The 13,341-nt window shown below is 41.3% G+C and overlaps 1 protein-coding gene across 8 annotated transcripts in view; it reads right to left on the reverse strand.

The window, feature by feature from the left end:
* Window positions 1-952: 952 nt before the first annotated feature.
* The window catches only part of LOC127368572 (integrin beta-1), a 67,018-nt gene continuing 54,629 nt past the window's right edge, over window positions 953-13,341 (reverse strand). For 5 of the 8 annotated variants that reach the window (XM_051409561.1, XM_051409569.1, XM_051409551.1 and 2 more), the window contains exons 4-16: window positions 11,100-11,322; window positions 10,565-10,735; window positions 10,212-10,450; window positions 9,663-9,818; window positions 9,466-9,561; window positions 9,251-9,340; window positions 8,021-8,161; window positions 7,470-7,678; window positions 6,944-7,182; window positions 6,635-6,857; window positions 5,909-6,141; window positions 5,143-5,309; window positions 953-2,258 (exon numbers count right to left, since the gene is read on the reverse strand). In XM_051409561.1, coding sequence (XP_051265521.1) covers window positions 2,193-2,258; window positions 5,143-5,309; window positions 5,909-6,141; window positions 6,635-6,857; window positions 6,944-7,182; window positions 7,470-7,678; window positions 8,021-8,161; window positions 9,251-9,340; window positions 9,466-9,561; window positions 9,663-9,818; window positions 10,212-10,450; window positions 10,565-10,735; window positions 11,100-11,322 — 2,253 coding nt within the window. In that variant the 3' untranslated portion in view covers window positions 953-2,192. The remainder of the gene's footprint in view (window positions 2,259-5,142; window positions 5,310-5,908; window positions 6,142-6,634; window positions 6,858-6,943; window positions 7,183-7,469; window positions 7,679-8,020; window positions 8,162-9,250; window positions 9,341-9,465; window positions 9,562-9,662; window positions 9,819-10,211; window positions 10,451-10,564; window positions 10,736-11,099; window positions 11,323-13,341) is intronic. The other 3 variants (XM_051409537.1, XM_051409531.1, XM_051409520.1) reach the window with 3 other exon arrangements.

Genomic DNA, 13,341 nt, shown 5'->3' on the forward strand with positions numbered 1-13,341 from the left:
ATTGTGGCGTCACGTCGCAACGCGGGGACGTGATTGGCTGATGGTGTCACGGTGAAAGAGTGTGAGGCTCTTTAGCTGTTTAAAGTCACATTTTTTAATTTTTATTATTTAATTTTAAAAAAAAATCAATTTGTTTGTCGTTTTAAAAACCTTCATTTCAGTTTACAGGAGGAGCTGTCGCCTCTTTGTGTGGTTTTGTGTCTGTTTTGAGTGAGACACAATCCAAGCACCACCTCAATGTTAGTTTAATTCAGTTTTATTCCACTTTATTATTATGTATTCTTCCAAGTTTGCTATAAAAAGAGAAACACATCTAGTTGGACGGACACCAGAAAACATAAAAAGCTTATCAGTGTGTTCCTGTTTTGAGATGGACGACTTTAAATACTCAAAAGATGCCGGTATAAGATGAGCTATATATCTCAGATGTGAGCTGTAACTGAACCGACTAAACCAAAACCAGAATTATTAATCAACAATTAAAAGACCTAACACAACAAACACACTGAGCTATTTGTGGCTGAAAGATTTTCTCTCTTTCATCCACGTCTTTATAGAGTTTTAATATTACAGATTGAATCTAATAAAGCTGAGACTAAGTACGGTTAACATTTGTTTTGTCCCTCCAGTAAAGTTTTTCAAATGTCACCTACATTCGGTCCTCATCGAGTTGTGTGGACATCCTGGTACGTGTAAACAAAATCTTTGGGATTTTAATAACTTTTTTTGTTCCATACACGAGCAAATACAGATTTAACTCTTTCTGACAATTCCTCTGGTTTTAGATGAGCTCACAGTTTCCAGTGTGTGCGTCAGTGAGGATGAGGAAGGTATGAATCAACAGCCAAGCTTGGTCAGTTGTCTTCTGTTCGTTCACATTCAAACATTCCTGCACACGGAGACACTGAACACACCACGACAACAGTAACTGCACAATAACATCGTTACAATATCGGGGTAAAATTGTTTTCAATGTTTATTCAATAAATAATTTCAGAATTACAGAATTGCAAATGTGAATGTGTTGAAATTAAAAAAAAAAAAGGCACTTAAAAACAACGGTGACGTGTGAACCTTTTTTTTTTTTTTTCCTTCTACAAAAACCTAAAAACTTTAGAGATCTAGAGATCATTCCCTTACCAATGATTTTTAAAACTGAATGACATTATCACCATTTCTTCTCAATAAAAAAAAAGTTTGATCGAGGCACCACAAAAAGAGAGACGGGTGGAATTACTGACGTATAGAAAAACAGTCGGACCCCAATGTCCAATTCATATCCTACAAACAAAACAAAGACATTTCAATATAAGCAGATTTAGTTAGCAAATAAGGCAGGTTTGCATGTATTTGGCATTGCTGTGAAGAATTAAGGACCTGAGTTGGCTTTAAATTAAGTAAAAAACCTGGAGCCAAACAGTAATACTACTGTACACGGATGTCCTTTAATCTAGAAAGGCAGCGCAAGAAAATATCTTTTCTAGACAAAAGATAAATTTGAACTGATTGTTCAGGTGGATTAAAAGTCACTCAGAAAAAAAAAAAAAAAAAAAGCCTTCAATTCTTTCCTGTGAATACATATATGGCTTAACACAGAAACCAAAACATACTGTACACATTTCACTGCTACCGCACTCGGCCGACTGGCGCTACATTTGAAGAGTTTCCATCCAGAGACATTTAGAGACACCTACTCAGTCGACATGATAACAGACGCTTTAAGACCTTCGCTCAGACGGTGAAATCAATCTTGAGCTCACCTTTGTTTCTCAGACACTGACTGTTTGGAAAGGAACTCTTCATTTGTTGCCTATTATCAACGTCCAACTCAACTCTCGACAAAACACTGATGGCTTTATGTTTCTATATATATAAAAAAAAAAGGCACAGCTAGGCTTTCTGTTAACGTGGCCGAAATCAGTTCAACACATTCTCTCAAGTTTCGGCAAAAATAAAACAAACCCCACATTTATACAGACTGTACAGGATTTCAGATGATGCATAGAAAATAAACACAAGTTAGTAAAAACAAACTGAAATAGTGGCAAAATGCATTGCTATCATTTGGTGACTACAACAAACAAAAAAACAAACAAACAAACAGTGAGAGCATTAGAAAAACCCGCCCGTCCTTTGACCCCCGGCCCATATTCTGTTCCATACAGTGTTCTCACAGCGAAGGCAAAGCTCCATCATTTGCCCTCGTACTTTGGATTGATGACAGTTGTTACGGCACTTTTGTAGATTGGATTCTCACCCTGAGAGAGAAACAGAGAACGACAAGAGTGAGTGCAACACCTAAATGGAGTGAGCAGGTTAATCAATCACAGCACGTCACGTCACAATGACACAATTTAAATACCAATAAACTCACGATCTTAAGACTAAGTTATGTGGTGTAACAGCAAACGAGCGCGCGGCCACGCTGTCTGCCTCTCCCAGGAGGGCGCAGTTCGGTCAAACACGCTATCTCAAGTGCAGTGAGTGGTTTGTCACCGTTGCCGTGGTTTTAGCAGCTTCGGTCTGACTGCTGCAGTCGACTGTCGAGTGTCAGGCTGCCACTCTCGTCTCCTCTAGTCCTTAACTACCACAATCTGTACACACTCTCTCCCAGCGTCACCTGCCCCCCAGGCGGTGACGCTGAAGTGGTGTCGTAGTGTTGTAAGAAAAAGTACGGCGGGGGCAGACACTGTACGGATTCTGCCCAGTTACACAGTCCTGGACTGGGCCTACTTCAGAACTGGGATTGGCCGTATGATGTGCAGTTTGAGATCACAACGGTTGATTCACGGCCTGAACGATCAACGGTGAGAGGAGTTTCTGGCTCTGCAGTTTGAGAAGCTCCGCGGTCCGACTTCCCTCACGGCTTCTGTCTAAAGATCTGTTATAAACCGTAGTGAGTTTGTTTTAATATTATTGGAGTAGTATTTCTACACGTTGTGGATACAACTGTAGTTTTAACTGAACCTCACCACAGAACAGACAGACCATACTGTCAGCCTCTTCCAGATAACAGCAGCTCCGTATTGTTGTTTTTCTCCTCTCACTTCCGGCTCATAATAGAATTGCTGCCTGTTTCTCTTTCTGTCAACACTGAGGATGCGGCTGTCTTGTTTGAATAAACTTTATAGCAATTGTGACTGGGCAAAACAGATTGAGGGGGGTTCCATGTTTACATTCAGTGTGAGAGAGCCACGTCGCAGCCGGTCCACTGATCCGTACTGTGTGAGCATAAAAAGTGATTCATACGTGGAGTGATCATCATTAAAAACGCAGTGTCTGTACAGCTTTAGAGCATTTATACACACTGACATTGAATCTCTGCATTGTTGAAATAGTACTGAAGTTGTCCTTGTGCTTTTAACAACATATTGCCCACTTTATATTTATATTTTTTTAAATTCAAGAGCATTTCACCAAAGCTGAGACAACATAAATCAGCATTCTTTAATTCTCAGAGTCAGAGAGCTGTTCAGTAAGTAGTGGTTATCAACTACTAATGACAGTAAGGCAACGTAATACCCAACAGTTTGCTGTTTACAGTGATTATGATGGAGGAGGGAGGTACAGAGCAACAACTGTCAGCAGTATCACAGTCTCCATAATCACAGAGATTGATGTTTTTGAACAGTTACAAACACTAAATAAATGATTTTCCTCCTCAGGGTAGTGTAACCAGATGGTAAGGTTAAACTCAAGATATTTAAAATAATGCTTTTATTATATGTATATGCATATACTGTTGTTGCCCTGTGAACAGCATGCAGTTCACTTTTCATGAAACAGCCCTGTTTTCAGCTGTATATTTTTAGATGACAATGAAGATGATTTAGCCCGAGAAGAAGGAAGGAACATTTAATCCTTCACTATCTGGGAAATTCAGATATCACCAAATTTGGGAGGTACACGTATTCACTGGACGGCGATGTATAGTGCATGAACATAGGGAGTGGGATCTAACTGAGAGCAAAAAGGTTCAAATAAATTAAATTACTGTCACTATTGTTAATCGTTAGGTTGTTGCCATGAACGGTTGGTCAGCAACATCAAGGAAAAAGCCCAACCGATTGCACCAACTTCAGTTAATGGACACTGGTGGATAAGCATGCTAATGTCACAACATGCAGTCACCAAACCAGCCTTACATAAAGTCAGTAAAACTGCACTCTGCACAAACAAAGTGCATGCAAGTTCACAACAGGTGATATACCAACTTTGACTTAAAGAGCAGTGGCTTTATTCCCATAGCTGGGATTCTGGAACTGGTTAATGGGACTCTTGTAAATGGGGTTCCCTTGCTAACATGGAGAAGGAAAAAGGGGAGATGAAAAAGGGAGAAACAGAAGAAAAAGAAATGAAGAAAAGCAGAAAACCAACATTAGTCAGAAGGAAAATGTTCAGCACAGAGCAGAAAAGGTAAGAAAGAGATTTCTTATAGTAACTAATTATTGTTGTGTTTTTTTTCCCATGCTCGTAATGATATGTTCTCAGTATGCCAAGGAAATTACTACCCAGATTCCTTTTCTGTTGCGAGTCTGTTGTAGTAGAAGTTATTTATTATTTTCTCTAATGTGTGATTTGTAATATTTCAGTGTTTTTACAGTTAATCTGCCACAAACACTGCCTGGGATTCCTCTCAACAGTCCATAAACACTGCTGCTGTGACTTCCACACGGGGAGCAGTAATGGAGCTTTCCATCAGTGGTCACCCAGCAGCAGTCCTCCCTCTTTGTCTGCTCCATTGCCTTTTATGGTGGTGCAGTTGTACAGTGTGGACAGCGAGAGGCAGCACTGTCAGCTGAGGGGAGGGACACTCCCTCAGCGGATAAAGACTAATAAAAAGCTGCATGGAAGCTGATCAAGGACAGAGTGAGGGCACCAGAGCTGAAGGTGTTGTCCCGATCAAGGATCCTCCACCATAAATCTTAAAATCTAGTCTAAAAATGATCCTAACTTGATCCTTTTCATAGTCAAGGATAAGCATTATTATTTCCCCAAGTAAACACTGTAATCTTCCTGCAGATATACAGCTGGAGGGCTTCAGGGGAGCACTATTTGAACTGTGGAAAAGAGTAAAGCCTGTGCCCTAGATAAAGTTCCCAGGGCTTATTGCTCCAGGTGCTCTGGGTGTGACTGACTCACCGTGTCCCACTTGGCGTTCATCTTCTCCTTCTCAAACTTGGCGAACTCTCGGCGGTCGTGGATGATCATGAGCAGTTTCCAGATGAGCAGCAGAGCGAGGCCAATCAGTACGATGCCCGCTACCACACCTGCCACGATCGGGATGATGTCAGGTCCTGCTGGGCACTCTGAAACAGAGAGAGGAAACCAAATGAAATATGGAGGTTCAGAATAATGACTAATTTCAGTTTATTGTTGGTTGTTTACCAAAATCATAACATCATGATCGTTAATGAAATCGGCTGACCGTGTGTGTGTAACTTGGGTATCAATTGTTCAAGTGAGAGTCCCCTTCTGTGGCTATAATATTAATTGTGCATCTTAAGAAAAACTCCACTACTGCTACTAACATAAATCTCAAGTACACTTAAAAAGGAACGTCATGGAGCTTTCTTATAAATAAACAAAGTTCTGTTTACATTATTTGTATCCTTCAGGCCTAACAATTGTCTTGAATATGTTCTTTCTTCATGAAACATTTGCAAATCTGATTTCTGTTAACATTTGAAACCCGCAACCTAGTGTGAGGCAGCTTGTCCTGGCGTGTGAAACCACTGGCAGGACTGCGTATCATTTTGTGTGTGAGCATGTAAACAATGCTGCACAGCTACTAGTGGTGTTCTTTAATTTAAGATGACAGTGGAGATGACTTGAAATATTCTGCATGCAACGTATCAAAGAATGAAGACACTTTTTAATGTTTAACATTTAGCGGGTCCAATCATACCCAGCGTCTCCACCACATAGACCTCCTTGGTGTCGTTCCTGATGGCGTAGGTGTAGTAGAACCAGCAGTCGTTGGCGTCTCGCTCTTTGCAGTGGGTCAGAGGGAAGCTCTGGTCTGTAGGCTGGGGCAGCTGGTTGCGATCCTTCACCTTGATCAGCTGGAAGTAGCTGCAGTCCCGCTCACATGTATCCTTCTTCTCACCGGCCTCGAATGCTCGGCACTGCACGCAATCTCTGTGAAATCATAGATAGAGGGTTGATTCTCTCGCCATGTTGTATACTAGTCCAGCATACCCTGCTAGAAGGCCCACACTGTAACCAACGAGCATCAGTGCTTATAATATAGAGCATCTATAGACGGTTCATTTTAGAACATTAAATATCCTCAGACTGCTAACAAAAAAAGGGACATGACCTCAGTGTCAGTGGTTGCTATGGCCCTGCCAAGAGGAAGCCCATACGAACACACAGGAAGCAGATGCTAAGTATAAACATACAGAGAGGCTTGGGGCTCTAACCAAAGACCTTCTTACTTTGTAACAGCTCTATGCACAAAGACTCCTCAATTTAATCAAACTGGAAAAGAAAAAAAGAATCTCTGACCACAGTGAAACAAAATCCTTCAGACTTTATAGAATAAATGTGTAAAACTGTTTGCATAAACAGTCCATGTGTAAAATCTATAAGACGTTATACTAAGATTTCTGAATGCGAGCTTCAGACTCACTTGTGCTCAGCGCAGACGCCAGGGCAGGTGGGACAGATCTCGCAGGTTGGACCCTGGAATTTGGGGTTGGTGCATTTGCAGATTCCACAATCACAAGTACCACGGCCATTACAGATTTGCCCGTTCTTGGCGAGGCAGGTGGAAGTCTCCAGGGAGCAGTCACAGGCACTGCCTGTGTAGTTGGCGTCGCAGATACACTTCCTGCATTCACAGCGGCCATGTCCTGGTAAAGCACAGGCAATGGCAAAGGGTTACCACAGAGTTTACAATAAACAGGCTTTCCAATTTTATTATTTCTGCAATCCTCACCTCCGCAGAGCTTGTTGTTTGAGCGGTCACAGTTGAAGTTGTCACACTCGCAGTATTTGCCACTGTAGATCTCTGCAGGATTCTCACGCTTCTTGCATTCGCAGGTGCCGCAGACACAGTCACCGTTGTTGCTGCAGATATCCGTACCATTGTCTTTTCGGCAGTTGGCATCCAGGTCCTCTGTCCGCACTTCATCTTTGCTGCACTCGCATAGTCGCCCAATACGTCCATCGTTACACCTGAGAGGGAAAACAGGAGGTTAACCTTCTCAGTACTAAGTGTGTCCTCAAAGCCGAACATTATGAACAGATTATAACTCAACAAGATAAAAAATTTATACTAAATATCAAACCATGTACCATAGAAGCCCAAATACCAACAGCTTTTATTATCACATTATGCACCTTGTATTTCCTAATAAGTAGTTCCCTTTTCTGGTTTAAGATGTACAGTTGTGGTTGGAAACTGAAAGCTGTAAGACCTTTAAGCTCCATGGTCTAGTGAATCTTTCTGGCTGAATACTAACTTGCAGGCTCCACACTCGAAGGTCCCGTTGCCCTCGAAGCACTTCTTACTGTCGGGCTCGCCTTCTGTGGCGCATTGACAATCGCAGATGAAGTTCAGAACTATCTCCACCTCCTCAGTGAAGCCCAGTGGTTTAATTCTAATGGTCTCAGGCTCAGTCTTGCCATTGGATGGACACTTCTGGGATTCAATGGAAATCTTGAAAGACACCTGGAAACCAGTAGAGAGTTTATAGGGTTAGCAAAACTATTACAAGGAAGAGGCCTTGAGGCTTATTGTTCCATTTTTCAGACATGACTTTGATTATTATTAGATTGTATTGTTATTTATTGTTTGTTTTGACGTGACGTTTAACAAATGCATGTGTTTTTTCCTCCCTGTTACAGCTAATTCGACCCAACCAGATTCCTCACGTAGCAAGAAGGACAGTTGTTTACCAGCTTCACGAGCCATAAACAGGACATCAAGGCTATAAAGTAACACCGCTGCCAGGGCAGACGGTGCTTTTCCCACCGTGCACAACCAAATTGCACCAAACAGTATCACGTCTACCTCGTCTCCAATAGAGATGTTGGAGCACTTCCTGCCGTTCTCCCCTGTTCCTTCCACGCCGTTCTTACAGATGGACTTGTAGGTGATGGAGACTCCCTCTGGCAGCCGGCCATTTTCCAGAATGACTTCAGATGACAAAGACTGTGCAAAAGAAGAAAGATCTAACAGTCACTAAAGGCTGCAGTTTGAAGATAAAAGACATGTTCATCAATCACCCTGTGCATACAAGCCCATGTGGAAACCCAGCTGCTGCAGGGCAGACCATTTCACAGTGCCTGGTCTCATTAATATGTATGTCAAGGAGTGGCACAACATTCATATAACCTGAATGTGTGCTTAATATTTAACACCAGCGAGACAAAGTCACAGGGATTTTGAGGATTATTTGTCTCTCTTTCACAAATTACATAAACTGTAAAAAGAACACCATTCCCACCCCACAACAAACATCTCCTACGATGGATATCAGAGTGTACACAACGAAAGAGCATAGTTAATACAAGGCACTTAGTGATGGGAAATTGAGAAATGAAGCATTTGAGTTATAATGAGACATCAAGCAGAAGCAGCGTCCCGGCTAAAAATGTCAAAATGTGTGTCAAACATGATAATTTCATTACTTATTTCTGTACTTGTGTAAGGGGGGTTGTGAAAGAACATAAAAAAAAAGATCTCTGCACTTCAGACAGGGAAGAGGGTTGGGCAGTCTCCTTCCACCACAAAAGCATCAGGCAGCATGCCAGGAGAGTAGTAAAGGCAATGACTTTATGGCCATATAGTTGCATGTAACTGCACCCCTTCCGGAATAATTCCAAACAAGGTTTGGATAAATTTTAACTGATTGCAGAGAGAGAGAGAGAGAGAGAGAGAGAGAGAGAGAGAGAGAGAGCGCTGTGAAAACAGCCTCTGAATATGCCACCGGCTGTCAGTTAATGTGGCATCCGCAGACTTGCATCCATCACATTCAGTGTTAATTTGTGGGTATATCTTAGCTAGTTTAGATTTGGACAGATGTAAAGCGTTGAGAGTATAATACTCCAAATAGAGGAGTAGTGAATTCCCTTATCGGTTGTTAAAAGTAAAAGTAAAAAAGCTAAATTCTGGATTGGAAGACCTGATGGTGTCGATCATTTTGTGAGAAGGTTCTTTGGGAAACTGTAGGATAGCACCCATAATATGTAGGACATAGATTATTTAAATTGTAGTGCAGTAAAGTGCAGTTTGACTCACGTTGTAAGCATCAATAATAAGTTTGATCACGTTGCTGGAGTTGGAGGACAGCGTGCCAACAGCTGATTTTGGGATGAGATTTTTCAACTCCTGAAAGAGACAGAAGGGTTGAAGGTAAGAACGGAGTGAACAAATGTTTATCTTTTGATTTAAATGGTGTGAATTAAACAGTCAATATTTCCATGAGGGTTACATTTTAGAAGCACAATGTTCACCTTGTAAACAGGCTGAAATTCCTCAGTGACGGCAAAGATGGTCTGGATGTTGTGGTCACTCAGTTTCTGAACCAAATGGGCGATGGAGGGGTAGTCCTATTCAAATATACAACAACACACACACACACACAGATTAATAAAAGCAGAATGTAGCTGGCAATACAACATGCACATTAAATAAATGATGAACTACATACATAGTAGTGGCTCATGGTGTACTTGTTGTCCTCCATATGACACTTCCCATCGTTGGGCAGGACAATGCCGCCCAGTTTGCCATCTCCAGCGAAGTGGAAACCAGCGTCGGTGGAAAACACCAGCAGGCGGGTCACGTTCCTCCAGCCGATTTGTTCCTGGGAAGACAAAGAGAGCTTTCTCATTAATATTTCACAGATTTACAAGACAAGCTTGCCTCGATACAAGCTAGCACTGATAACTGACAATTATTTTCATTATCCATTAGTCAGCTGGTCCATAAAATGGTGAAAAATGTTGATCACTGTTTCCCAAAGCCCAGGCTGACTTCCTCAAATGTCTTTTGTTTTGTCCACAACCCAAAGATATTCAGGTTACGGTCATAGAGGACTAAAGACAGAAAACATTTGAGAAGCTGAAATCAGAGAATTTAGACATTTTTTCCTCTTAAAAAGTGACTCAAAACATTCAGCTCGTTGACGAGTAATCATAATCTGGAACAAGCAACCACTAAAAAGGCCCACAGAGAGAAGTCTCTGGCCCCTTTTTACCTCACAGACCGCCACCTGCATGATGGCATCGAAGCCCCCCTCCGGAGAGTCCAGGTTTCCAGAGATCTGCTGCTGACTGACCAACTGATTGAACTCGTCTCCTTTGTCCGTCAGCTTCAGGACGTTCTTATAGCTGAAGGGGCTGGTACAGTTCTGGTTCCCAGTGCAGGGGTTTTTGAACCTGGCTGGCGTGGTGCTGATGTAAGGCATGACCGTCTTCTCCACAAATGAGCCGAAACCTAACAGAGAGAAAAGCATTTTTGCTCAGAACTGCGAAATATTTCTAACATAACAGCCTTTTGTGATCATTAAGCTTTTTTTTTTTCTTTTTCTTTGTTGGGAGGTTTACTTACCAATCTGGAAATCCGAGGTAATCTCCTGCATTTCCCTCATGAGGTCAGTGCCAAGGTTCTTGACGTTTTCCAAATCATCTTTCATGGAGAAGGAGAGGTCCATAAGGTAATACAGGTCGATGGGGTAGTCCTCAGCGCGCTTGAATTTCAGCTCAAAAGTCTGGGGCTCACCTTAAGGGGGGGAAAAAAAAGACAATTTTTAGTGGAACTCAAGAGATTGTGACAAAAGCAAAAACATTACATTTCGACCTCCATACATGAAGGAAATTTAAAAGGGAGATTTTAAGAAGCTTTCTATTACAAGAGATCCCCCCACTGTTATATACTAGAGAGACTGTGTTTATCTAGTCTTTTCCAAAACATAATTCACACAGAAATAACGGCTTCTAATTTTGCTTCAGAGCTGGCTGACTCAATTACTTTGCCCTGACACCGTAGGCCAGCAAAATATACACTCTTATAACAGTTTCAAACTAATTTCTTCCCAGCACTGGCAAAACATTCACAGATTTGGCTACAAAAGTTGAATATATACCAGATCTAAGGGTCAGGGTGAGTTTCTGGGGCTGGATCTGGGTGATCTGCTCAGGCTTCAGTTTCTCAGCCACATCCTTCTTGCGATTGGTGACGGGCTTGTTCTTATCGATGCTGATGCTTCCGCGTGGGTTTTCAATTTTGGCCACGTCGCAATTTCTCTTCTTCAGGGACTCCAGATCATCACAGCGAGCCGACTTGGACTCACCCACAGTGAGGAAGGTCTGCAAAAAAAAGCACAAGAGGATTAATTGTTAATAATAATACCTGACTTGTTCCTTGGACACTAACAGATAACAAAGATGTTCATTTAAGTACAAGGTCACTAAAAGGAAGGTGTGTGACTGGTATGAAAAAGCATGCTGCCGACTAGCACAGTACCACAGTACGTAATACAATCTCAATATGTCTCTTTATAATATACACAGGCCTGTACACTTACGTACACAGATTTTGGAAATAAAAATGATACTGATGCCAGAAGATTGTTCTGTTTTCTGTTATTTCAACAACTAAACTCAAGAATATCTGCTGCAGACAAATGAATGACAGTTTCTAACCGATGAGGCCTCTGGAATCGATCACTTGTAGTTTAACTGTCTGTTTTTTAGGCCGTTGTTCTCAGGCAACAGGAGACAATAAGGAACAGATGACTGGGAAGCCTGGCAATGAATATAGATTGGATGCACATGATATCCCACAAGGCATAGTGGAGGAGAACTTGAGACAATGAACTCAGTCAAAACAAAAATAGTGCTTTGACCCAATTCTTTCAAAACCACATGACCCGCTGTGGCCTTTTTTATTCCACTGCTTTTTGCCATAAATATCAGGTAAGATTTACTTGAAAGACTGAAAACCACTGAAGACTTCACACGGTGAACACAGGAAATGGTGGTGATATACAGAGAGAAAGGATCAGTTAAAGCAATCTCAATCACTGTACATAATGCTGTCAGCAGTGGGCAGCATACACACCATTCACAGTTATCAGCTCATGCAGTGACATCAGATTGGAAGCACGACAAATACGTTATCATGGAGAGTTGTTCTTTACTGATGTGATTCTTATATGATTTTGGGTTGATTTTGAACGTCAAATGGTTTTATGGGTACAAGTAAAAATCTGTTTTAACATGTTATTAAGTACAGTCATGTTGGGATTTCATAAGCTAAGGAGTGGTTATCAGTCAACTGTGCGATAGAGAAGTACGGTTGAGATTTAACAGGAATGCAGCAGTGTCTAGACACATGCCAAAATGACAAAAAACAAAACAAAAAAAATAACCCTGAGAGAAGTTTTTGTATTATTCACCAAGAGAGTCATCCTTCTGAACAGTTTCAGAGTAAGAGCTGACTCACAGGCTGGATTTTGGACAATTAAGTTAATGGTTTAAGTTCTGCATCAATGCAGTGAGATGATATTTGGGGATGACTACTGATGGTTTCAGATAAACACAACATTTCAAGATTATAAATAATTAGTAATGGGGATGTGGAAACAACAAAAGTTGAGACATTCACTGCACATTTCATTTATCATACATCTCGGGAATGTGTGACACCAAACTGTTAGACAGCTTGTTACACCAGAAAATGTTCAGGGATTGCTGTTGCTTGGCACCATGTGAGCCCCTCAGACCTCAGGCTATGTCTCAGTATACCGGTGGATTACAAAGCCTTGTTTCTGGGTGACTTTTTGGCTTCTCGGGTGTTTGCATTGATTATAATAGTCTTATAATCTCATATCACAGTATAAAAAAGATTTATAGCCCAGTTCAACTGATTCACATTAACCCCATGTTCCTGAGATCCAAGTATTGCAGAGTGAAATTGAAGAAGAGGTGGAACATGCTCTTCACCAGAACACATTTTTCTTTATGTAGGAATAAAAATGCTCCCAAATACTTCTTGCACAGCATGATCTACAATTCAATAACATTTTCCATTTGTTTGACTATAATTTGTAGCTTCCACACTGAAAAATAAACTCGTACTAGCTGTGAAGGAGTGAGCAAACATTTCATATTAACCTCACGCTCCTGTAAATCTGTATTTTCCCGCACTGTGGTTTGTTCTGCTCAGTGGCATAATGCTGCCACAGTAAGAATACTTGCCTTGGGTACAGAAAACATCTAATTAAATGGGATTATTCAGCCAGAGTTTCCACTGTGAGACAAGGAGCAGCAGCTCTCCTGTTTACAATTAATGTAGTAGTTGTGGTTTACTTGCCTTTGGTCGAA

This window comes from Dicentrarchus labrax, unplaced genomic scaffold (genome assembly GCF_905237075.1).
Source record: "Dicentrarchus labrax unplaced genomic scaffold, dlabrax2021, whole genome shotgun sequence".
Taxonomy (NCBI): domain Eukaryota; kingdom Metazoa; phylum Chordata; class Actinopteri; family Moronidae; genus Dicentrarchus; species Dicentrarchus labrax.